The following is a 25354-nucleotide window of genomic DNA, read 5'->3' on the forward strand; positions in this document are numbered from 1 at the left end:
GGCCAAAATCTTTCTGAATTTAAGACTTAAAACTGTGCAAGCAATGTATTGTATGAATTTGCTAAATCTACTTGTGTTTTTTAATTTATCCAATTTCATCTTCAAGCTGTCAAATTAAATTTCATTTTTAAGAAACACTATAATTTTATTATTTTATAGTAATTTAAGACATCAATTATTTTCCCTTCAATTTATTTTTTTATTTTTATTTTACATTTTAAGATTTTTTTGATGTGGACCATTTTTAAAGTCTTTATTGAATTTGTTACTCTATTGCTTCTGTTTTATGTTTTGGTTTTCTGGCCACGAGGCATGTGGGATCTTAGCTCCCTGACTACGGATTGAACCTGCACACCCTGCATTGGAAGGTGAAGTCTTAACCACTGGACCGCCAGGGAAGTCCCTCCCTTCAATTTAAAAATCCAAATCATGAAATCTTTTAGCACCTTTGATGGATAATAGGAAATCTGGCTTGTGATACATACTTACAGGATACAGGATGATGACTCTTTTTACTCTATTGCCTATATTCCACAGAAAACGTAAAGCACATTTTCTCTAAAGAATACTTTTAAATGATCAGAGAAAAGCCTAAGTTTTAAAGTTTATGTACACTGTACTTCCCATCTTCGTAACAAAATCCAACCTTCACTACCCCAATTCCATCGCATTCTTTTAAAAAAAAAATCAGAGAATAATTTTTATTTATAATGAAGTTATTCTCTCTAGACTTTAAATCATCAGTTCACTCTTACAACAGAGAATCAATTTAAATAACACCACCAAAATGGAACGGAAAAAAGAAAACAATCTGCGTTTACATATCAATTTCTTTGATATGTCATAATGATATCCAATTTTTCTTGCAACATGGTCCATTTCCAGTGAAATTCTCAACAGACTGTAAGCGTCACGGTCCTTCATCTTGACGTTTTATTCTAAGGTGTGCCGGGTGTGGCTCTTTTGATTGCTTTGGAAGTTAAACAGTCCAACAAGGGTTCTGAAGAAAGGGCAACTTCACATGTAATCCATCCACAAATGACAGCATGCCTTCAGAGCCTCTGGTTTTTATAAAAGTCCCTTTGGAAAGTTAATTGATTGATGAATTAATTCTACGTTATAAAGCAAATCGCTGCCTAGACAGTCTGTGCCAACGTCCCTGACCTCCTCACTTCCGCTGTTTTGTTTATCACATCATACAGCGATGGGAGTCTTATTTTGTCCATATTTTTGCTGTAAACATTGAGAAATATACCAAGGATAACTAACAAACCAGACCATACATACCTAAGAGAAAAAAATAAGGAAAAAAGATTAATGTCAGCGTAACAATTTGTCATTAACCACAGAATTTGATGATATCACAAAAATTCCTCAATGAAATAAAATTTTGCTACTGGATACCTATAGTAAGAGCACTAAAATAAAACAGTATTTGTTTTATTTTGCAAATAATATTTAGATCACACTAGATAGAATTCTATATTTTTAATGTTAAGTATGTATGTAGGAAAAGCATTTTACAAAATACTAAATGTAGTTCATTTTTTTGAGGATAATAGCAAATTTGAAGTCCAACTGCTACCAAAAGTCTCAAGAGTATGTTTAAAGCACTGGATATGTAAACCTGCCAGTGGCCTTCTTAGGAATTCAATTCAGCAGTCCAACTAGTTGGGGTAGAATACAGAGAGATAAAAAGGGACACATCCTGAGAAAGTAGGAGAATTGGCATTGATTACTACAATGAGTACCTAGCCCCTGCAGAAAGAGAAACTAATTTATAGAAAACAAACAGAGTGTTCTATAAATACAGTTTTCCCTAGTATCAGCTGGGGACTGGTTCCAGAACCCAACCCCCTCTACCCAGAGGATACTAAAATCAGTGGATGCTGAAGTCCTTTATTTATGGCATAGTATTTGCATATAACCTATGCACAACTTTGTGTATACTTTAAATCATCTCTAAATTATTATAATACCTAACACAATGTAGATGTTATGTAAATAGGTGCCAGTACATGGCAAATTCAAGTTTTACTTTATGGAACTTCCTGGAATTTTTTTCTGAATATTTTTGCTCTGCAGTTGGTTGATTCAATCTGCAGATGCAGAACCCATGGATACAGAAGACCGACTATACATTGCTGAAAATTTATTTTGTGGTTACCTTTAAGCTCATACAGCTGACCCTTGAACAATGCAGGTTTGAACTGCACAGGTCCAGTTATACGTGGATTTTTTCAATAAATATACAGTCAGCCCTCTGTGTGTGCAGATGTGGAACCCGTAGACATAAAGAGCTGACTGAAAGGGACTTGAGCATCCTTGGATTTTGGTATACGTGCGGGTCCTGGAACCGGTACCCCATGGATTCCAAGGGATGACTGTACATTGATAATTTCTAAGTCCGAATCTTCTCAATTACCAACCAATATAAGTTTAAATGATGCTAGTTTCAAATACACACTAGACAGTAAAGAAAACAGTCAATGCTTCCACCGAAAACCACAAACTAAGAAAACCAATAGGGTACAACTCTAACTCAAATCCTTTGTGGGAAAAGACAGCAAATAAACGTAACAATTTTAAAAACCATATATGTATATATATAAAATTTATATATTTGCACCAGGGCAAGGGGAGTCCCTTAATCTCACTACATCACTCACATTCATTTATACTGGAAACAGGGTCACATGTGCATTGGGACTGGTTAGGCAATTTAAGTATACAAAATGATATCTTCAAAATAATTACATACATTTCTGAAACAGCAGAAGACACAGCAATAAATTTGGGTCAAGATGAAAAGGATTATTTCCAAAGAAATTAAGGCTGTTTAAGAGTAAACGTGAAACAAAAGTATCTAAAGGTAGAGAAACTTGTCGAATTAAAAAGTACTTACTGAAATGTGAATGGTTTGGCAAAGAATATAAATGAAAGGACAATGGTCATTCCTTTTCTCCCCGTTGTCACTGTAGGGAGAGAAAGGTTGGTTTTAGAATGCGCCTGTTGTCTTGGTAATATTTCGGAAATAATTTATTTAACAAATATTTACAGAGCCTACTGTGTGCCAAGATCTATGTGAGGTGCCAAGCAAACAAAGGAAAGCGAAAAAAGAAGAAAATCAACCAGAAAGTCACTGCTCCTGCTACCACGGAATTTATAGGCTAGCAGGGTTACAGACATTAAATAATAGAGTTACATCTAAAGTACAACTGTAGTAAGTGCTTGACGGAGGCCATGAGGCTATGGAGGCACGTCATCCTTTAGGGAGACATACTAAGTCTGACAGGAAAGAAAGGATTTTTCCAAGGAAGATACGATTGGATTCCGTATCTTTCAAAGCAGCAGTCTAGAGGACATCCTAATGGTGGGCATCTCGGGATAAGACCATGCGACATCTTTCCAGCCCTCTTTACACTGTCCTTCAAGGATTATGGCCCGAAGCTTTCCTCCCTCGCCCCACCCAGATGCAGAGAGGAACTCTGCACGGAGCTCCGCTACACCTTTCCGCCACTAGACTGTGTGCTTTACTCAGTTCCTTGCCTTATTCGTCCTCAGACTCTGTAGTTCCTGGCACTTGATCTTCAAAGCGTGAATTAATGAATGAATACCAGATGAAGAAACTGTTTTGGAAACTGTTAGAGTCCGATTCCCCAAATCTATTTTTCCTACTACTTTAGTAAAAAGACCCCTACTTTTAACTGGGATACCTTCCCAGCCTCTCCTACAGTCAGGTGTGGTCACGGGATGAAGTTTGGACAACGAAGTGTGAGCAGAAGTGCTGTCTCTAGGAGTGTGATTTGTAGGAACTCTCCATAAAGAGAAGGATGTGTCTTTCATCTTCTCTCCACCCACCCTGTCTGGAATGAGGACAAAGATGGCAGAGCAGAAAGAGGGACTGGATTCCTGAGGAGCTGGAGCTACCATGCCAGCTTGGGAGGCACATGGCATACGGTTAAGAGGACAGGTCTGGAGCTAGACGGCCTCAGTTGAAATACTGATTTTGCAACTTACTAGCTGGCCGATCACTTGGCAAGCCACTTAACCACCCTGTGCCTCAGTTTACCCATTTGTAAAATGGAACAATAACTGCACCTACTTTATAGGATCATTGTGAGGTTAAGATGAATAATACACGTAAAATAGCTAAAATGGTACCTCGTACATAATAAGGGCTATGGACATGTTAGCTGTTATATTACCATCTCTGGATTTGTTTCACGTGAGAGAGAAAGACACCTGCCTGCACCTTCAACACAAGGATTGCATCTCACATTTCTTTATACCAATCACAGGGCTCATCAATACATACAGACTGATATCAGACCCTTTTTGAACAGTTACTATCTTACAAACAAAACTGAAACCCAAGCTAAGTGTATGCATTTGTGATCTTTCTTGACAGCATGAGCTGACTTGGAAGGTTACTGATATGGCCCAATCTACAATTAAATTCCCTCTACTTAACCATTAGGGACGTAAACTTTAAAAAGCAGAGTCATATGTGAGCATAAATAAAGGGAACAGTTAGGAAGAAATATACTTTTACAGAGGGGGCATTTATTCATTTGTTTCATTTACTCTGTGGTATTAAAATAAACATTCCCCTAAAACCGTGAAAAATCAGAATCAGGTAAATGAGTAAGGTGTAAATGCCTTATGGATGTAAGTTCTACAGATCTCTGATAGAGGTGATCTTGTCCAATCCAATCTCTTCACAAAAGAGAGAAACGAGGCCCAGAGAAGAGGAGAGACTTACTCTCCAGGTCCCGTATCACTGAACGTCAGGGCTGGGACTGGGCTGCACCTTCTCTCACAGCCCCCCCCCCCCCCCCCCGCCCAGCGCTCCTCATGGCAGGTCACACGGCTTCCCATCCTGAGGGGCTTCACGCAGGGCTCTCTCCAGATGGGAGATGCTGAGAGCATTCGTCATGTGGACCACTCTTTTGGCAAACAGTACAAGGAGCAATTAGAGTCATCCGCTCCCCTCACTGGGCCTCACCTGCAGCCCTTCATCCGCTCCCCTCACTGGGTCTCACCTGCAGCCCTTCATCCGCTCCCCTCACTGGGCCTCACCTGCAGCCCTTCATCCGCTCCCCTCACTGGGCCTCACCTGCAGCCCTTCACCTGCTCCCCTCACTGGGCCTCACCTGCAGCCCTTCACCTGCTCCCCTCACTGGGCCTCACCTGCAGCCCTTCCTCCGCTCCCCTCACTGGGCATCACCTGCAGCCCTTCATCTGCTCCCCTCACTGGGCCTCACCTGCAGCCCTTCACCTGCTCCCCTCACTGGGCCTCACCTGCAGCCCTTCACCTGCTCCCCTCACTGGGCCTCACCTGCAGCCCTTCACCTGCTCCCCTCACTGGGCCTCACCTGCAGCCCTTCACCTGCTCCCCTCACTGGGCCTCACCTGCAGCCCTTCACCTGCTCCCCTCACTGGGCCTCACCTGCAGCCCTTCATCTGCTCCCCTCACTCCTCCAGAGCAAAGCAAGTAACAACCTCCATTTCTCTGACATGCCAAGCAAAGTCCTTGCACAGAGCACGTGCATAATAATTATTAGTGAAAAGGGAAGCTTGTCTGGTTGAGGTTCTAGAAAGTGTACAAACAAAAGGCCCCAAAACCTTTGCTTAAAATATACCTGTCATGTTTTAAGTGTGACAAAACTGTAATTTTCCATTATAAATTAAAAGTGATTAAATACAGTATTTTTCCTGGAAGGTATTCATCCCATCATACTTTTTAATAAAAAGATCTTTTAATGTACTTAAAGTTACTATCTAGATAAATGTATATATTTGATTTTAAAATTAAACCTTCAAATAAGAAATTCAGATCAAACATCATTTTCTTTAGAATTTTAAAGAAATACCATAAGCCAAGGAATAAATTGGTGAAATGTGACAATATTCTTTCTTTCTTTAAAAAAAAATTTTTTTTTGGCTGCGCTGTGCGGCTTGAGCGATCTTAGTTCCCCGACCAGGGACTGAACTCGGGTCCCGGCAATGAAAGCACCGAGTCCTAACCACTGGACCACCAGGGAATTCCCGACAATTTTCTTTTTAATGAAGAGTAGATGCTGCCCTTACCCTTTGAAAAAGAATATCAAAGAAAATTTAAATGCTTATTTCATAATCTAAGCAAGTATATCATTCTTACCTGTTACAGCAAAAAGTGCACCAAAAATTTTAATCAAAGCCAGAACAAAAGAGATTCCAAAATACCCAGTGAGGGAAAAAAGGAAAGCATAACCATAGGTCCGAACTGGATCCTGCAAATATAAAAAAGCCTGTTAGAAAAATGCAAAACAAACCCTGAGGTATTATAAATGAAATAAAACTACAGATTTTAATCAACTTTTTGAGCAATAATAAGCCATTCAACAATGCAGTCAAGCAAAGATTCTGATTTAGTTCTGATTTAATGGAAAAATAATGATGAAATTAAAAATCCCCAACTTCTACATTATGAATAGTTTAAAAATTAACTTATAGGAAAGAGCAAGGATAAAAAAATTTAAATATAAATCATTTCATTTCTGAAATAATTTCTGATTTACATATGTTTTATTAAAGGAGTTATCAAATTACATAAAATAGTCTTTTTGAACAAGGGGAATTAGAAATACAGAGGAAACTAATTAATGGAAGATGTTTATTTTTAAAAATGTGATTAGTGTTTACCTTTGAACAAAATGTTACTGCAGGGCCTAATCCACTAGTGCATGTCAATCCCAATAAAATGTACACAAAACCGATTGAATACGAATATAAAACCTAGAGTAGAGAAAAATAAAGTGGAAAAAAGTGCTATTTAACCAAAGGTGTAAAATGAAGGTTTTCAATATATGGCTCAATTTCTTTATTTCATTAAATCTGTAGAGGAAACCATTTTAAAAGTAACATCATTGTTTCAATATGGCGTAATTTTCTGGAAATGATGGTTGATTCTGTTTATAAGTTTACACATTATTTTAGGTACAACATAACACAGCAGTACTAATCCTTTCATAAATGGTTACCTAATTATTCATTTTTTGCCTCATTTAATTACTGAATTCAAACCAGATTTTAATGTTGGGGGTCCTAAAAACATACACAAAACAAAGATACTCTAAAACTACTTATTAGACATGAAAAAACCCAAACATTAAGTTTGCAAATACATTAAAATACAATGAAAATAAGCAGTATATGACATACCTATTGCTTAATTTCCCAATTTTCCTACCAATCTTTCTATTACACTCCTTATAAGGAGAATCAGTGTCATCATCAAACTTAAATACCTGCTAGGTGTCAGGTACTGTGCTAATAACGCTCTATATGGATTATTCCATTTATTTCTCACAACCAACCTAAGAGATAGGCACTCTTAATCATCATTCCCCAATGTGCGGATGGAAAAACTAAAACTGAGAGATATTAAGTCACTTTCCTCAAACAGGAGAGCTAGTAGAGAACTAAGGCTATCTTAGTCCAGAGCCTATGTCTTAACCACTGTATTACATTCTTCCTACCTACTTACAATTCCTTAATTCTCTGATTGTTATCTTATCTAGGGAGTGGTGATGATGATGAAGAAAACTCCTGACCAAGATTAAAGTTCCTATGTTCTTAGGGACTCTGTAAAGATGCCCCACTCTGTTGACTAAGTAACCAGTCCTACATATCCTTACTGCTGTGTGCTCTATCTGTCTAGCAAGGTGGTGGGCTACAAAACTAATGCAAACACAGCATAACAACCTTCCTATATACAAACACCAACCAGCTAGAAGATATATTGGAAGAAAAGGCATTATTTGCAGTAATAACGGCAAAAAGATGAAACACCTAACAATAACTTCAATAAAAAATGACTGGATTTATACAAAGAAAACTTTAAAATCTAAGGGACATTTAAAAGTAACGCTTGAATAAAAGGAAAGTCATACCTTATTCTTGGACTGAAAGAATCAAGTGTATAGATGCCATTCTCCCTAAATTAATTTATAATTCAATGCCATACCAATCACAATACCAATGGGTTTCTAGTTTATTTGGGGATATGAACACCCAAGAATAACTAGTGGTAGTAACATTCTGAAAAACAAAAGGAACAAAGGTGGCTAGTCCTAACAGATGGTAAATGTATGGTGATAAAGCTGATGTCATTATATGGTTCTGGTGCAGAAATAAGCTTGAAAGAATAAAATTGTGAACCCTGCATTAGAATAAGATAGGATAAAAAAAGGTATTTAAAATAAAAATTGGAAAAGTGAATTATTCAATAAATGATATTGGGGAAAGTGGATAGCCATATGGAAGAAAATTTTTTAAAAGTTTTGGTTGGATCAAAGATTTAATAAATAAGGAAATTATAAAACTAGTAGGCAATGGGCATAAAATTCTTAAATCTTAGAGTTGCAAAAGCCCTTTTCAATCATAATACATAGCTAGAAGTCATGAAGGAAACGATAAGCTAAACTACATGTAAATTACAAACTTCTAAATGGAAAATAATACCAAATACAAAGAGAGAAGAAAAATGATGTAACAAAGCATTTTTTTTTAACACGCCCCAAACTCCATCAATCAAAGAGGAAAAAATTTATCAAATGCTTGCAATAAGGTATCAGCGGTGATAATGGTATTTTACTTTTTACCTTCCTATAATATTTGAACGTACTACTTTTATGAAAATAATGATGATAAACTAGTTTAAAATTGCAATGCGAGTCTTCAATACCATAACTATGTCATAAAATTAAGTATATCATCATTTTTGAGTCTGTCTGACGTGAAGAATAAGCACTAGAATATTTACCATTTCCGAATTAGAAGCATTATGAAGTTTCATAGCTTTCTCTTGGACATTTCCAATGACGGCATCTGCACATAGTGCCAGGGAGATGAGGATCACACCTTCAAGAAGGCATAAGAAAAAAATAACCTCCTCATTTAAACATACGAACGATAATCAAGACTTATCAGAAATTTAATTGGGCTAAAAAACCAAAATCAGACCTTAAATCACATTTGCTCAGCAAAGTTGAGTATTTTTATCCACAACCAGTTGTAACAGGCATGTAGGTGATGTTATTAAAACAAAAAAACAAAAAAAAACAACTAATACTAATAAATTGTGTTAATGCTGTCACCTTGTTGTGTTTCACAATCATGTCAAATAATATTTCTGCTTTTAAGTAGATTATATGTTTGAAAGAAACACTGTATTAAACAAATACAGAAGAGATTCTTAGATCATCTACTGGGATTGGTGGTTAGTCAGTTAATTCAAACAATCAAAGGAAGAGGGAAAGCATAAAAATAGTACCCATATTATTAAAATATTTAATTTAAAACACATAAACATAATGCAGTTGTTAAGGCCTTTTCTTTAAGTATGGGTCTGTACTAAAATTCTGCACTTTCCTTCGTGTAAGCTGCATTCAGAACACACAGTCTCTGTGATTTCCAAGTTGTTTTTAAAAAGTGCCACCAAAAGCTTAGGAACTTGTGAAACAATCAGGGTATAGAGTCCTTTCATATTTTTATGCTTCCCCCAATTTTTACCCACACTTAATTCAACAGTGATTTTATTGACTTGTCAAAGTGTTTTAATTAACTTAGTTTTCACAGTAACAATTCTCTCTTCAAACTCATTTTTGAATAATTTAAGTAATATTTAATTATTGCATAATTAAAATAACACATACAACTGACATGAACAAATCTGGAAATCAACACACTCATACAAATGTGCATATCTACCTGAGAAGCACGCTACTACCTGCAAGTATATAGGACTCTGGCCACCAGTCATGGTGCTTTACCAAAAAAACCCCAAAAAACGCAACCTTGGTTATATCTGTGAGTCTGATAAGATTTGAAGTTTTCTCTATTTTTAAAAAATATATAAGCAATCAAAGGTAGCAGAAAAATAAATGTACATGTGTATGCACTTAATTGAGAATTTTCAAGTTTTCATACTTATTCTTCAATTTGACTTTTTATCATCTACCTTTCGTATTTATTACCTAAATATACATTTTTATTCACCAAACTTGATTCTGAACGCTCTTTTCCTTGTTTCAAATATCAAATCTGTCCTCGAAAGAAAAAGACATGCTATTATTGAAGACTTGGAAAACAATGTCCCAGCTCCTAAAAGGCTATTCAAAGACATGCCAAAACTGTTCTGAACAATGGCAACAGCATGAAAATACCTGAATTGCATCTGAATTACCTGAATATTTTAAAGGAGGACATTTACTTGAATAAGTAAATTCTGATATATTCACTTCATACATCCAAAGTTTTATTTATGTCTGCCTTACGTAACCATCTGAATGGCTAACCTAATCTCCTTCAGACAATACACTCATAGATCAAGGACTGTGGTAAGTGCTCATCAATTATTCTCAATGATGAGGAATCGTTAGGTTCTCACGCCCTTAAAAAACATTCCCATGGAACTCAGAAAGGGTGAGCACTTGAGTTATACTGAGAAGTTACAGACCTCTGAAACCAGCTGTCTCCGTCACTGTCATCACCCGCACCCCACCACGTGCAAGTGCTTTCATGTTCATTATTCCAGCACCTCATTCTATCCTTCCACTACCTTTGTGTGGGGCAAGCTATTATCATTATCTCTGCTTTATGGTGAAGCACTCCTCTAAAACATCTTTTCCCCTCAGTTTTCAAATATAATCTTCCTTTTGCAGTTGCTGACATGAAAACGAAGCGTTCCTGAAAAACCTAAACCATGTTAGAAACATCTGCAACTCTAAGCTTTCTCACTGAAGTAAGGATCACTCGTACTCTGGATGATCAGAGTTGAAAGAACAGACCTAATAGGTTCCACCACCATCGTCTGTAAAAGGCTGGTTTAAAGGGCTGCTCTAAGATGCTTATCTGAATCCATTAACTTAGCCTGATTAACCAGGTCAGTAAGAAACATAGACTAACAACTGGTCAGGAAAATTCTGATTCTTAGAAAGAACAGCAAAGTTGACGTAAATGATTTTCTTCATCACTGCATACTTTTTTTTCTCACAAATAATTATAGTTTGTACTTGCTGATATATGTATATATATATATTACATATGCTGCTATTTTTGTTATTGTTATTTTGTTTTGCTTTGTTTTTCTCCCTGTTCTCTCAGAGTTCCTTTGAAAGAGCTATTTTTGTCAGGTACCAGGCTAGGAAATGGGATGAAACTAAAATAATCTTATGAGTAACACTCAATAGTTTAAGAATGACAACACTGTATATATAATAAGCAATCTCTCTGTAAGGTCTTTAGACTAAAAACAAGATTCCAACACATATTTTTTATTCTTGTTTATTTCTAAACATACTATAATACCTGTTCTCCTCGTGAAAGATCTAAATTTAATTTACAAAATTCCACATGGCACACCATGAGGAAAAGTGTTTATGGTGGAAGCTTTATGGACTTTAAGGTTATGACCACATTTATATTACAGTTCAATATTAAAGAACAGCACAATTTCCTTTTTTTAAGCTAAAACAATGAAAAGTAAGTCTGCAAGTTTCATTTTTTTTTAAGAAAATGAGAATAACAATTACTACTGTGATCCTCCTATAACTCGTGTGTATTTCCAATTCAGCTCATAAAAAATCGGTCTGTCATGCACTTGATAATGGGAGATCCTATCTAGGCACACAGCCTCTTGTCATGTCAAAATACTATACAAGAGTACTAGAAACAACCGTTATGTTGCCAGAGTTGTGATATTTTTACTACATCTTATATGGAAAGTCCAAAAGCTTTACGTTAGATATGAGAATCACAGATGCCACACCATCATTTAAAACCCTCATGAATCTGTAAAAATTCTTACTCTAAACCGAAACACCTACAAAATCTAGGAATACAAGTAAATTCCGTACCTGTCAGGTTGAAATTTGGTGCAACTGTGCTGTCGGCTAGGGTAAACCATATCAGGCCGAGGCTCATGCATAAGGCAGCAGACACATCAGCAACATTGTAACGCTTTCCTGTGCAAAATAAATGTAAGTCAACCTCATTATGCAATTACCCACTCAGCACAGTTTTAGATCTATGTGCTTAAACAAGCAGAGCAGGGACAGCCTTTTATATCCAATGTCAAAAATGATCAGGAGCACTTAGGTCAAGGCAGGAGACAGTCACAGAAGGGCTTTGAAAATCAAAATTATTCCGTGAGCACCAAAATGTCCTTGTAAGTTAGATACGAGATCCTTCTTTATCTGTTATGATAGTGAGTACATATGCACATTTAAAAAGTTTGTGGAAACTAGTGCATCTTTTACTTTATGTATAACATAAGGCTATGAATTTTCTTATACTCCATAAGTTTACCAAGAAACCAGAGTAGTTATTCAGGCTATATATAAGTTTGCAAATACTATAGTCAGATAACTTCTAGGTTGGTGAGGATTAACTTATTCTAGTACATCCAAGTTTAAATAATGAAATCACATAGTGTAACTTTTATGGAAGGACTGTTAAGGAGATATTATACAGGCCAAGTCAGTTACGATGTGAAATGTGATTTTTAATAGGAAATTGAGATCATTATTTTTTCCTGTGTGAACAGTTATCCTGAAGTTATATGTGAAGTAGTTGACATACACATTTTCATTTTAAAAGGCTCTTTTGGGAAGGCTTATAATGCATAAAATGAAGTCAGGCTTTGTAAGAACTTTAGTGATTATCAAAACATGAATATTCCTCATGACAGTCAGACGAACAAAACAAAAACTTGTTCCACTGCTTGCCGCTATCATTGCCTCCTCTTTTACTCCTATTTTCACATGGCTTGTAACTTAGTTGGGATCCTAGGGAGTCAACAGTCAGCAGAGTTGGTTAAAAACCACTTGCTCAGCTTAAGCTTAACTTCAACATGGGAATCGTCCATTTGTAAAATGGAGGTGGAGAGTAGAGCCCTGGAGAGTAGAAAAATGAAAGAATTGAAAAAAAGAGCTTTCCAGGTACTTCTGAGCTAGGCCTTCAATACGTAAATACAATATTTCTGGAAATGTAGTAGGTTCCAGATTAAAAGAATAAAACAAAATACTATTTTTATTTTTCCCCATCTCTAAATTACTGATTTCAGATCCTGAGGTATATCACAGAAGTATCGGTGCTTTTGTAATAGCTTTTTTTTATTAGGTATCACTCAGAAGTGTCACAATATCTAAACTGTTCATTAAAGATATTAATTGAAGTTTAATGTTTTTCCTAATGCTAGATGCCATAACATATCCTATTAATTTCAAACAGTATGAAAATATATCATTACTATACCTTGAATAAAAACTCCTCCTAGCATAACAGGAATCAATTTGCAGCACTTGAAGATGACTTGGGTAGGATAATTCAGGTAGCCCAAGGAAGTGTTTGATAACCCCATAGTACCCACAGTTAGAAAAGCTATTATCATGTAGGTTTTTCCTGGTATTCTGTAAAAGACAATTTTTAAAATCTTCATTTTGGGACCCAATTCATACTATTGTAAGAGAATGTGTTTACAATGTGTAAATTTCTAATTACTCTTCTAATTTCTGTTTAATATTTCTATAAATATCGGTAAAATATCACTATTCTTAAAGTTACAACAGTGTTAACTTGTATAAAAGAATGTTGGTGAAAATAACAATTTACCTTTATTTAATCAATTGTAAGTGAGAACTCTCAACTGTGTGAAAAAGTAGTACATTAGAGAGTTACTTAGATTCTTACTGAAAGTATAAATGCTATTACATTTAAGGTTTTTTAACAGTAGTTATAGCTACATATAAAAACCATCTTGACTAAATTTAGGAAAAAAGAATTGATTTTTAAAAAAATTGGCTTCTATAATGGGAAAAGGCACCTTAGTTAATTAACTTCTAAATTGTTGTTCTGTTTCCTAACATTCCATCTAGCATTAGGAAAAATACATCTATCCATTCTGCTAGAATAACCTGAGCAGATTTTCTCTAGAAAAAGAACATGGTGGTAAAACCCTAGACATGGTTTTTATTACCATAATGTCTTATGATTCATCTCTAATGCTGTAATTCTATAAAATGTTAAAACAATCAACTTTCAGATGAGGAATCTGACTCTCTCCTCATGATCCCAAATTTTCTACTTTGGGCTCTAATTGGATTTCCTAAAGGAGATTCTTAATTTGGTATCTTCATAATTCTGAGCTGTTCTTGTGAGCATACGCTCACAAGATACCTAATGGTTTAAAATAATAATCTTGTACATTGGTGCACTATTCATATAATTAAATTATGTTGCATTTTTAGATCTAGTTTCCATTTTGGGATTTGTGTTCATGTTTAAATCAAGGCGACGAAATTCCACATTTTTTATACGGCTAGATATAAGGCAAAATAATTTATTAGATGAGCTCAATTAAAATGCATCATTTCCACTTACATTTCAATTTTGAGACCTTTGCTTATGCTTTACGAACACAGTGGTCAGCATTTAAAATCCATGTGGAAATAATTGAGCATGCCCGTTATGCATCAGTGTACACAGACACTGGTTTTTATGCTGTCCATGGGGTTTAACTCTCAGTGGGGTATCAGTGAAGGAGGACAGCACCACTTCTCCAGGTAATGATAAAAGTCAGAAGAGGCAAACTTCCTCATCCATAAATTGCAAACAGTGGCCAGAAAATAAAAATTCGGGTCAGAAGAATCACAAGATTAAAAAAGCAGCACGTTAAAGGAAGAAAGAAAACCAGCCTGGAACTCAGGAAACCTAAATTCAAAAGGTTCCAACTCTGAGTGCAGCCTGGGGCACAAGCTCATGGAAATCCCAGCTCTCCTCCAGGTCTGTTTTCTCACTGGTGAAATGAGGTTAGATTTCATCATCTTGCCTCTAGGACTCTCACTGTTTCTATCTGAATACCCCAATTGCTTACTACTTTAGATACGATGGGAAAGTTGTAACTTTGATAAGCCCCTTGGCTTTTCAATTTGGTAGATAGATCTCCTTTATTAAAAACTCACATAGAGTAATTAACACTAAAGTTACAAGATGATCTTTGGTGAAATATATACTTTGGAGTAATATACTTCAGAGTATATTTAGGGTATTCTAGTCTATGATGGGCTATATCACACATCACCATATTTCATCCTCAAAATGAAACAGAGAGAATTTAAGAAACTTCCCTGAGGTATTGACAGAATAGGAGGCAGTAACATGACTCAAATCCATGTTTTCTGACCCCAAATTCTGTACTCTTCAAGTACATGGGTATTCATATAAATATAGGAAGAGAGAAAAACCTAAGCAAAGAATTTGACTAATTAAAGGTCTAAAGAGTAGTGTCACTTAAATAAATTCAGAGATGGAGATATATATATATATATATATATATATATATATATATATATATATATATACACACTCAAATAAATTCAGAAATAGGGGATTGGGCATATTTTCATTTTAATACACTTATAAAGACTTTTTCGAAAAAAGTTTTTGATGTGCCTTGGAATGAAAAGTTTTCAATTTCTAATTACATTTATTATAGGTCTATAAATTCTTCTACCTAATTTCTTCACTCATGTTTCAATCAAACACAAATGACTTTAAATATGTTATGGTTATGTGGTTTAAAGGTTGGGAAAAACATGACTGGAGGCTCACTCCCCATCTTTTGGTAGCTGAATCTTTTTAAAATTTAACAGTTAGGAGATGCATCATCTTTGTGTTTTTTTCATTTAATAAATACAGCATTGGGTTCTTTTATTTTAGAAGCAATCAGAGGTCCAGCAGTTTGCAATACATAATGAATATATATGGAGGCCAGGCTTCCATATATATTAGTCCTGACAGACACATTTAATTACTTTCTATTCTACCACCTATGGCTAAGCTAAGTCTTCTAGAGTTTCAGAACATGAAAATAATAAAGAAGATCTCCTCAGATTCAAACATTTTTAACATTGCTGCTATAATAATTTATTGGCAATAGAGAGGTTGAGAGGTAAAATTAGACCCATGAAGAAATACTGGTGTTACTGATTTAAATATTTAAAATTTTATAGTTATTTTCATACAAACATCAGAAACATTTAAGAAAAAAAAGTAGCTATGAAAATTTTTTATTTTCACTGAAGGATTAAACATTTATATCAATGAAGAATGTCAACATTATAGCTCCTTATTACATTTAAACTGTCCAATATATACATGAAATATTCACGTATTAGGGTCTGAGATGACAGGATAACCACACTTAAATTTACCAAGAAAATGTTATATTCAAATTCCCAACCACCTTCTGATATAAGAGACTAGGTTTTAATTGCATATTGCTCAATATGCCATTAACAATATTTCAAGATATTTCTCAAACCTAGGTGGTCGTTAATTTAAAAGATACTGTCATATAAACTCTTTTAGTTTTGACAAAAAGGAACATTATGAAATTTCTCTAATGTCCAAGAATGCAATTCCTACTGCTGGCCATTACAAATGCGATGATGTTAAGTGGAATATATCCCACAAAACAAAACATTAACTATACATTTCAAAAACCACTATAAAAATAGGTATTGATATTTCATATCACCATTCTTATGTAGTACTATCATAAATTTTTCAGTAATCACACCTATTTCCATTATAAAAACATATATGTACATCTGAATACTTTCTCCTATTTTAAGAAGATCTTATTATTGAGTCTAAACAACATTTTTATTTTTATTTTTGGCTGCACTGCGCGGCATGTGGGATCTTAGTTCCCCCACCAGGGATCGAACCTGGGCCCCTGGCAGTGGAAGTGAGGAGTCCTAACCACTGGACCGCCAACGAATGCCCGAAACAGTTTTTAATCTGACAACATTACACTTTTTTCAATGTATAATGGAAATACCATATTTAATATTTTTAATAAGTTGATAATACTGATAAAAATTCCTGGGCATTAAATGTTTTATTAATGGGAAATGTATATTTCACGTATAACATACTCCACGTGTGCAAAAAATGAAACAAAAAAAATGAACTACTACTCGTGCACTTAGCTGCCAAAAAATAAAAACAAATAAACCACATACCTTCTCCTTTTGTCCTGAATAAGCTGAAGCTCTATTAGGCCAAATATGGAGTAAAATGCAAACTGCACTAAAGTAAGGTACCAGCCATAGGGCTTAAAACCCTCCACTGAAAATATTAATTCCTGTCAAGAGAGACATGAACACTGTTTAAGTCCAAGGGGCAGATCAATTTCCTCACAGCGCATTCCTATAAGCACAGCATTTTAATAGAAACCAAGCTTCACCCCCAACAACAAAGTGCACAAAAAAACATCCAAACTGTAAGGCTCCTGAGAGGTAAACTTAGAGGAGTTAGGAGGCCTTCCCAAAGAAGTGACAGTAGATATCCAGGTATGACAATCAGCAGAACAGGAAGCAGGGGAGGTAGAACGAGGAAGCAACCCCCTCCTGTGTTTTTTTCTTTTTTTAAAAGACCAAAATTAAAAGAGTTGCCCAAAACAATGAGGAAGGCAGCTGATTCAAGGACTCATGTACTCTTATAAAAAGCATATTTCATTAGAAGTCTATTATCTCAGGCCTGTTTTCCAATATTAAGATAATCAGTTCAAATCGATAATTAATGTTATTTTTTAGAATTCTTGTGCCATAGATTAGATAAAACTTCTCCTTATAGAGAAATGGTTACTCTTCTTAAAAATAATGTTATATCATGAAAAAAATTTTTGTTAATTGTTAAGAAGCCATTCTTAATCTCATTAAAAAGTATTCTAATAAAGCTATCTGGCTTAATTGAATGCATCAAACTATCCACCAAATATATATATATTTCAGCTGTATTTGAAATAAATTTTAAAAAGATGAAATTGATGGATAAACTTAAGTTCAAAGAAAAACTAAACACAGCCTCTAAAAAGATCCTGAACTGATTTTGTACATTTAGGATGCTGTGTAATTCCCCAAATTTAGATTTCACGTTCAAGTAAGTCTGTAAGTTATTTAGGAGATTTCTAGTTTATAAACTATAAAACATAAAAATAGCTTTATTAATATCCTGGCACTCAGGTAAATATTTCACTTTCTATACTGCTAAATTTACTACAAAACCCCATTTTCTTTAACCTATTTTAATATCCAATTAGTAGCAATGTCAGTCCTCACCAAAGTGATGTTACAATTATGATCGGTTTATCTAATTTTAAGAGAAACTTTGCATATATTAGTTGTAAATTAAAATCTCTGATCATTTATCAAATAGAAAAAATTTAATGAAATTTATAAATTTCTAATTCATTTTCCATTAAAATGGCTAACTTTGCTCCCAAGCTATTTGGTAACAATGGTATTTCGAAGGACAAAAAAAATGTTTCTCAACAAGAGATTCTAACATTTGATAAAAGTTACGATTTTGTACTGTTCTTCATTGTGATACCTGAATTCTTATATCATCTTCTAGTACAAAAGTCAATTATAAATATTAAGATTTTAAAATTCATGTTGTTTTACACTAATACACCCTATAGCATTTTCAGAAGCTAAGGAACAGTCACAATTCTGTCTTCTCCTTTATACTTACTTTTATATTTCATCTCTATAAAACAAAGGAAAAGCATACAACAATTTTTAAGATCACTCTGATTATAAAGAATATCAGAAATATTATGTTTTCAGAAAACATATCACTTTCCTTTTCTTCAACTACAAAGATTTTCTCATGTTAGGGAGTTGCATAAAAAAGCCAAGTTGGTAACGGCTGAAAATACCCCCTGATGAGTTGACAATTGGTAATTAACGGTCCCCATGCACACATTCTGTTTACACTAGCCTGGGTCCTCTTCCATCCAGCTCTTGTCTTTGAAGCTCAGGAATTTCCTGGTCAAATGTATACAACTATCCCATAAAACAATGCAAATACAAGACAAACTGCGGCAATGTCAGAAATGTTTTGCATAGGCAAAAATCACAGAAAAATAAGGTTCTGGCAAAGTTGAATTAGAAGAGGAAACCAACAAGAATGAGAACACAACAGATGCTTCAAGAAAAGGATGATTCAAGTATTATAGGATTGAAGAGACACCCTTGGAAAAATAGAAAACATCCTGATACACTTTTGCAAAACGACCTCTTAATGAGCTCCAGGAATGAACAGTGAAGTAGAATGTGGCTTTTGTGCTATCGTTCAGTTTCATGTGAGAATTATGGTCCAAAATGCCAATCGATACTTCAACCATTTTCTTTTAAAAAGCACAAGGTGGGGCTTCCCTGGTGGCACAGTGGTTGAGAATCCGCCTGCCAATGCAGGGGACACGGGTTCGAGCCCTGGTCCGGCAAGATCCCACATGCCGCGGAGCAACTAAGCCCATGCGCCACAACTACTGAGCCTGCGCTCTAGAGCCCACGAGCCACAGCTACTGAGCCTGTGTGCGACAACTACTGAAGCCCGTGCACCTAGAGCCCGTGCTCTGCAACAAGAGAAGCCACTGCAATGAGAAGCTCGTGCACTGCAACGAAGAGTAGCCCCCGCTCGCTGCAACTAGAGGAAGCCCATGCGGAGCAACGAAGACCCAACGCAGCCAAAAATAAATAAATAAACAAAAATAAATTTATATTTAAAAAAACCACATGGTTGCAATTATCTACATTTTGCAAAACGTAACACTTCGTATTTTTTCATAATTTTAATTTTTTAAGATTGTCTCTTGATTCCCTTCCCCCAAGTAAAATATTTCACTCTAAAATTTGGATCCCTGTTTTCAGTCAATTTAATCTTAAGTAGCTCTTTTCTACTACTATACTAAGAAACTCAAATTTGTGAATAAACTTGCTATCCTATAAAAGAAAGTATCTTGGATAAAACTATTAGTAGTGCCCATGTTGAGCTCATTTGTTACAAATAATTAACATATTATAAACGAATGACTAATTTTTTACCTGTAAATATCCATAAATTAGGTAAAATACCAAAACTCCAGCAACACATATGAAAAATTGAGTAAGTTTGTTAAATCTGCTGAGATTTATGCCAAGCACTACAATATCATCTATCGACTTGATGTGTGGCGACATTGCTTGGGTTTTGGACGGGACAGTGATAGAAATATATTTCCTGGAGCTGTTGAACTTGAGATCCATTGTTCTTATTTTGCCGCATTCAGTGCTTCCAAAGTTATCTTTGTTGGTTTCCTCCCCTTTGTTCAGTCTTTCTTTTGCCTGCTGAGCCAAGCCCTACAGAAGGAAATAAACAATTAAAGCAAAACATTTAGACCATCAAGTAAAGTGCTATGCTCCAACTAATATCTCAAGTCACATTTGGAAAATTACACAGGTAAGAGTTATTCTCTCTGGATAGTAATATATTAATTCTCCTATTCAAGCTTCCCATCCACCAAAACAATATGCTTAGTCTCCAAACACAACTAAATTAAATATACACCATTCTTATTTCCACAGCAACAAACTAAAAGCTAACCTTGTATTTATTTCATCAAAGTAAACGTGCCTTTATTATGTTTCCATGTGCAGTGAGGATATAATTTTTAAAGCCCACAATAGTTTACACATAATGTTTTCAACATTAAAGTCGATCTTTAATTGCAGAAAAGAGTAAAGAACAGCCCAAACTCCTACAGCTACCAAGACAATTGTAAAATTTATTTGCTAATGACATTTTAAAATAAAGTCAAACATTTCTAAGTTGTGCAAAAAGCTAGATTTAGCCAAGATTATAGAAAGGATACTATGTTTTAGCAACAGCATCTCTTAGGCTAAAAGAAAACGTTGTTTTCCTTTGGAGAAAAATCTCTGCAATTTAAAAAGTCTTTGGTAGTTGTTCCATGGGTATAAAGTTTCAGTTATACCAGGTGAATAAGTTCTAGAGACCATCTGTTGGAGAGGCCCTATGACACGGTGTCTGTGGTTAACATGGTGTTGTGCACTTAAACATTTGTTAAGAGGGTAGATCTCATGTAAAGCATTAACTACACACACACAAAGGGGACACAAGGACACTCCTGGTGGTGACAGATATGTTTATTACCTTGTTTATGGAGATGGTATCACAGGTGTATGTATATGCCCAGACTCATCAAATTGTATCTATTAAACATGTGCATTTTTTTGTATGTATCAATTATACCTCAATAAAGCTGTTTAGAAAAAAGAAATAAAGAAGCCCTTGGGTTTGTAAAAAGCTGAAAAACACATCATTTTTTGTTAGTCTGTGAAAAACAATCATGAAGGCTCCATAGATGACTATCAATTTCTCTTTGGATTAATAGAAACTGAAAAGTAAATTCATGTAAAAGTTGAGGAAAGTGCAGAATTATGACAAACAGAACAAACTTATTAAGAAAAACTTATCTTCCTAGAAAAGAATGTCTGTTACAATCCCAGTGGGAATTAAAATTTACACTCTAGTTGAGAGAAGAGGATAAGAATAATTTTGACAGCGAACTCTCTGGAAATCTTAAAAAAAAAAAACCCAAAACTGCCATATGGTGATTTAAAATGGCAAGAATTAGTCACCTCTTCATGATCGCTTCTAGTTTGCTGATTTACAGAGATTAAGTAGGTCTCCTTCTGTAATTTAAACTTGGGGTCAAGGCTCTGACTACAACTTGTAACTAACAATAATACACAGGCATCAAAGAACATTTGTTGTACATGACACCTGCCATATTTCTAAATAGAAAGTGTGTAATTTCAAGAAGTTTTACTGTATTTCCTTTCCTTTGCCCATTTCTTCTTTTACACATTGTTCTTGTTGCCCATGCTACGTTTAATCAGTGTCATCTCTGTTAAGGCTTTTTAAGTCACCCTGTAGGATCCCCTTGGGATATGACTTTCTTTATAAAGCATGCCTTAAAAGACCTTACCTAAATGTTGTATTTGAATGTAGAAGAAACAAAAAGGTTAGCAACTATTTTCCATACGTGTAGGCGTGGGTGTACTAATAAATGGGTGTACATTCTAATAAATCTGGCCCCATGTAGGTTTTTAAGCTTCCTCTCCCTCCCTTGCATTTAGAATGAAGTTTTATTAATCAGAACATCACTCATCAGATCATGTGACTGATGAAGAAAGACACTGAGCTCTGACAGCCAATAACTGTGATCCTGAATGTTTGCCATATCCCTTCCATTTCAGGCATTAATGACTGATATCAACCATCATCTAAAGAAACTGGTCTAATGTCCTTGTGATGTAGGAAAAAATAAAAAGAAATCAAGCACAGAATTAAAATTAGCTTTCAAATTAAACGATTAACATTTTGCTTTAATTTACAAGTTCATGTAACCCTTGAAACTAATGTTAAAAAAAAAAACCACAGGTGTGAATCACTGCCTAAGGTCTCTTCCTAAAGTCAACACAGACGTTTAACTACTTGAAGTTACACACAATTGCTAAAATGCAATAAAAAAAAGTAGCATTTCTGGCACATATTGAAATTTCAAAATAAATGACTGGTGACAATGTTGATTTAAAATGACCAACTGAAGTAAAATTTAATTTCTTATCTACTCTTTCCCAACCTTTTGAAGAAAAGTCTCCCACTACAAAAAGGTAGAACATAAGGAAAATGTCACTACGATGTGAGCACCCTGAAAAAAAAAACTCGATTCTGTATTTTGCCACACTCCACATTACAATTAAAAGAATGCTGCCATTATAGCTAGGTTAACTGGACTCTGGATATTAATCATGACCTGTGGCGTATAATTATAAAACACAGAAAAACAAGATTCTTTCCCATTTCTTTGAACACACTTCATTGCACAAAGTTCAAGAAACTGTGTGCTAATTTTTGAAGGCCCCCTTTTTTTTTTCCTAAGGGAGAAAACTAAAATTAGGACTTTACAGGTATATTAAGAAATTAAGTATTACAAATAACACCTATCTAAATTATTTTCAAAGGCTGTATCTCCCTCTTCCAAGTCCCAAACTATCCCAATAAGAAAACATTCATCCCCCAAACAGTTCTAGACGTTTGATATCCTACTGTAGAAGAAATGCATATGCCCAACATCAAAAAAAAAAAAAAATGTTAGAACGCCAAATCCTTCCACCTTCTTTCAACATTTCTTAAAGAAAATAAAATGGTGGGCAAGAGAGTTAAGCTGGAGGAATTTGAAGAACTACCAGTGGAAGTTCATGACAAGAACTTAACCCGATGAGAACAATCACCTTGCACTGCAAATGGACAGCAGAGTACCATACAGTACCCAGCTGAACGCAGATCTCGGACGTAGTTCTTCAGTGAAAACGCTGTTTTGGGGGACCCAGGCGACTGACAGTTGTCCAGAGGCCCTGGGGATAGCCTACCAGACCCCCCCGGAGGTGGCCTCAGGCCTGCAAGCCTGCAAGTACCGGCCTGAGCGAGCTCTCGCCAGCCGTAGGGCGGAAGGGCGAGGACAAGCAGATGCTCCTCCCTGGAAACCGTGCCAGCAGCTTTCCGTTCTTTATAAAAGGAAGTCACCCGCGCCCTGCCTCCCGACCTCATCCTCTCCCGCTCTCTCCTTAGGGTGAAGATGGGCGGTGTCAAGGTTCTCCGGGGGGTGGGGCGGGGGGTCTGCATCCCAAACACAGCGAAACGCCCGGGGGGCACGTCCACTCCCGAGCCAGTGTGTCACCTGAAAGGGGGACCCCAGCCCAGGGGGCGCCTCAGCCAGACGGAGCGTCTCCCCCTCCCCAGGTCCGTCGCCATCACCTCCTGCTTCTCCTCCTCGCCCACTCCTGCTCGTTCCACCGCGGCCGCCGAGTCCTCGCCAGGTGCTCGTATCCCCGGCGCCCGCGCACCACTTCCGCCTATGTGTCCGCCGGCGCGTGCGCAGTCGCGCGGCCCCGCCCCCTCGCCGGCCTCCGGCCTCCGGCCTCCGACGGCGGGGGCGCGGTCACGTCTCGCGCAGCCGCCTTCAGCTCCGGGGCGCGGGACAAGAGCCGACGAGGTGGCCCGGTGGTGCCGGGACGCGCGCTGAACGCCGCGTCGGGGCGGTGAGCGCCTGTCGGGTAGAATGTTCTCATCTTCCGATCCGTGCTCCTCGAGCCTGTGCAGCCCCACAGGTTGCAGGGCCCGGTCCCCCGGTCCCCGTGGGCGCCCACGCAGGTGGCGCCTTCCCGGCCAGTGGCCATGCGCTGGAATTTGAGAAGGAGGCCCAGTGGAGAACGTTGAACCCGGGTATAGACACCGTTGGGGTTCCCTCTGCTTGATCCAAATGAGATGGGGTAAAGTCACGGTACCTTTCTCTGCTTCCATGTTTTACCTGCTTTCCGGGGAAGGTGAACCCAAGTAACGCTTGGGTTGCTTCTGACGTAGTAATTCAGCTTGTGGCTACAGCACCCCCGGTCCTTTTCATGAAAATGTCAGCGTTGTTTGGACAGTGCCACTTACTGCTCAGAACGTAAATCCCACGGCTCTACCAGCTCCCAAACTAAACATTTACCGTACAGTTAGGGCTGCATCTACAATCACTGAGATGCAGGGATGTACAAACCGAGATGGGATCGGTGATGAACTGATTTGGGGGTAACGCTAAAATGATATGGAAGACAAAGATTACTATAAGGAAGGAACCTTTTTGAGAGCATGCTTTGGATACCCGGGAAAGGAAGGAATTGGAAGCACACCAGGCATCTCTTATTGTAAATGGTGGGTCTGGTTGGGCATTTTCATTTAATCCTTGTTAGGTCGAATTTTACAAATGTTGACTACGGCTTAGAGAATTTAAACTTCCTAAGGAAATAGTAAATGGTAGCCTTCCAATGATGCCATGCTGTTACCTGGATAACGTGGATTTAATGCTACTGCTAGGCATTTATACAACATGGGTCATGCACATAATCCATAAATTAGAAGTAGAAGCTCTCTGCCCTCAAGGAGTTACAGGTACACAGGAAAAGGTAAATGTTAGCATAAAACAACTTACAGTACAAGAGGTGTTCTAAGGTATCATCTCCTTGTGCCTGGACAATTACGGTAGTCTTCTAGCCGGTCTTTCTACTTCCCCTTTATTTCTCTACTTTCCAGTTCCTTTCAGCAGCTGGAATGATCCTTTTAGAACCTGACAGAATATACCATTCCTCTGCTCAGAACCCTTTACCATTTTACTCAGATTAAAATTCAAAAGCCTTACCATGGGTTCTAAGAAAGAGCTCAGTCTGGATAAACCACATCTACAGCTGCTGTTCAAAGTTCATCTAACGCTGTCCAAGCACACCAGGCAGCAGCACTCAGGACTTACTGTTCCTTCTGCACGGACCACTGCCCTCCCAGGTACCCACGGAACGTGCCCTCTCACTTTCCTCCGTAGCTGCTCAAGTGTAACTTGACCTGACTGTTCCTCCCG

General features: G+C 36.8%; 1 protein-coding gene and 1 long non-coding RNA gene across 7 annotated transcripts in view; one reads left to right on the top strand and one right to left on the bottom strand.

Annotated features, from left to right (window-relative positions):
* Nucleotides 1-601: 601 nt before the first annotated feature.
* Nucleotides 602-25184, bottom strand: SLC35B3 (solute carrier family 35 member B3). 5 transcript variants are annotated; one of them, XM_061194811.1, is made up of 10 exons: nucleotides 25142-25184; nucleotides 19944-20237; nucleotides 17076-17197; nucleotides 13303-13457; nucleotides 11904-12011; nucleotides 8810-8907; nucleotides 6688-6780; nucleotides 6164-6275; nucleotides 2906-2975; nucleotides 602-1287 (listed from the first exon to the last, which is right to left on the bottom strand). In XM_061194811.1, the coding sequence occupies exons 1-10, from the start codon at nucleotides 25142-25144 to the stop codon at nucleotides 1137-1139; spliced, it is 1206 nt and encodes a 401-aa protein (XP_061050794.1). In that variant the 5' UTR covers nucleotides 25145-25184; the 3' UTR covers nucleotides 602-1136. The 5 variants fall into 5 exon arrangements, with proteins under 5 accessions (XP_061050794.1, XP_061050795.1, XP_061050798.1 ...); XM_061194812.1 differs by lacking the exon at nucleotides 25142-25184 and adding an exon at nucleotides 24935-25075; XM_061194815.1 differs by lacking the exon at nucleotides 25142-25184 and adding an exon at nucleotides 23719-23820.
* Nucleotides 23944-25354, top strand: part of LOC133094290 (uncharacterized) — a 222693-nt gene continuing 221282 nt past the window's right edge. The window contains exon 1 of one of the 2 annotated variants that reach the window (XR_009701446.1): nucleotides 23944-24233. This is a non-coding gene — a long non-coding RNA (uncharacterized LOC133094290). The remainder of the gene's footprint in view (nucleotides 24234-25354) is intronic. The other variant, XR_009701445.1, reaches the window with a different exon arrangement.

Source organism: Eubalaena glacialis, chromosome 7, assembly GCF_028564815.1.
Source record: "Eubalaena glacialis isolate mEubGla1 chromosome 7, mEubGla1.1.hap2.+ XY, whole genome shotgun sequence".
Taxonomy (NCBI): Eukaryota; Metazoa; Chordata; class Mammalia; order Artiodactyla; family Balaenidae; genus Eubalaena; species Eubalaena glacialis.

Bases quoted from the DNA above. Each gene is read 5' to 3' on its own strand.
- SLC35B3 (XM_061194811.1), bottom strand. The intron at 6,781-8,809 runs GTAAATATTCTA...TCTCTACTCTAG, and splicing joins ATGCTTCTAATTCGGAAATG to GTTTTATATTCGTATTCAAT. The intron at 6,276-6,687 runs GTAAACACTAAT...TTATATTTGCAG, and splicing joins CAGTAACATTTTGTTCAAAG to GATCCAGTTCGGACCTATGG.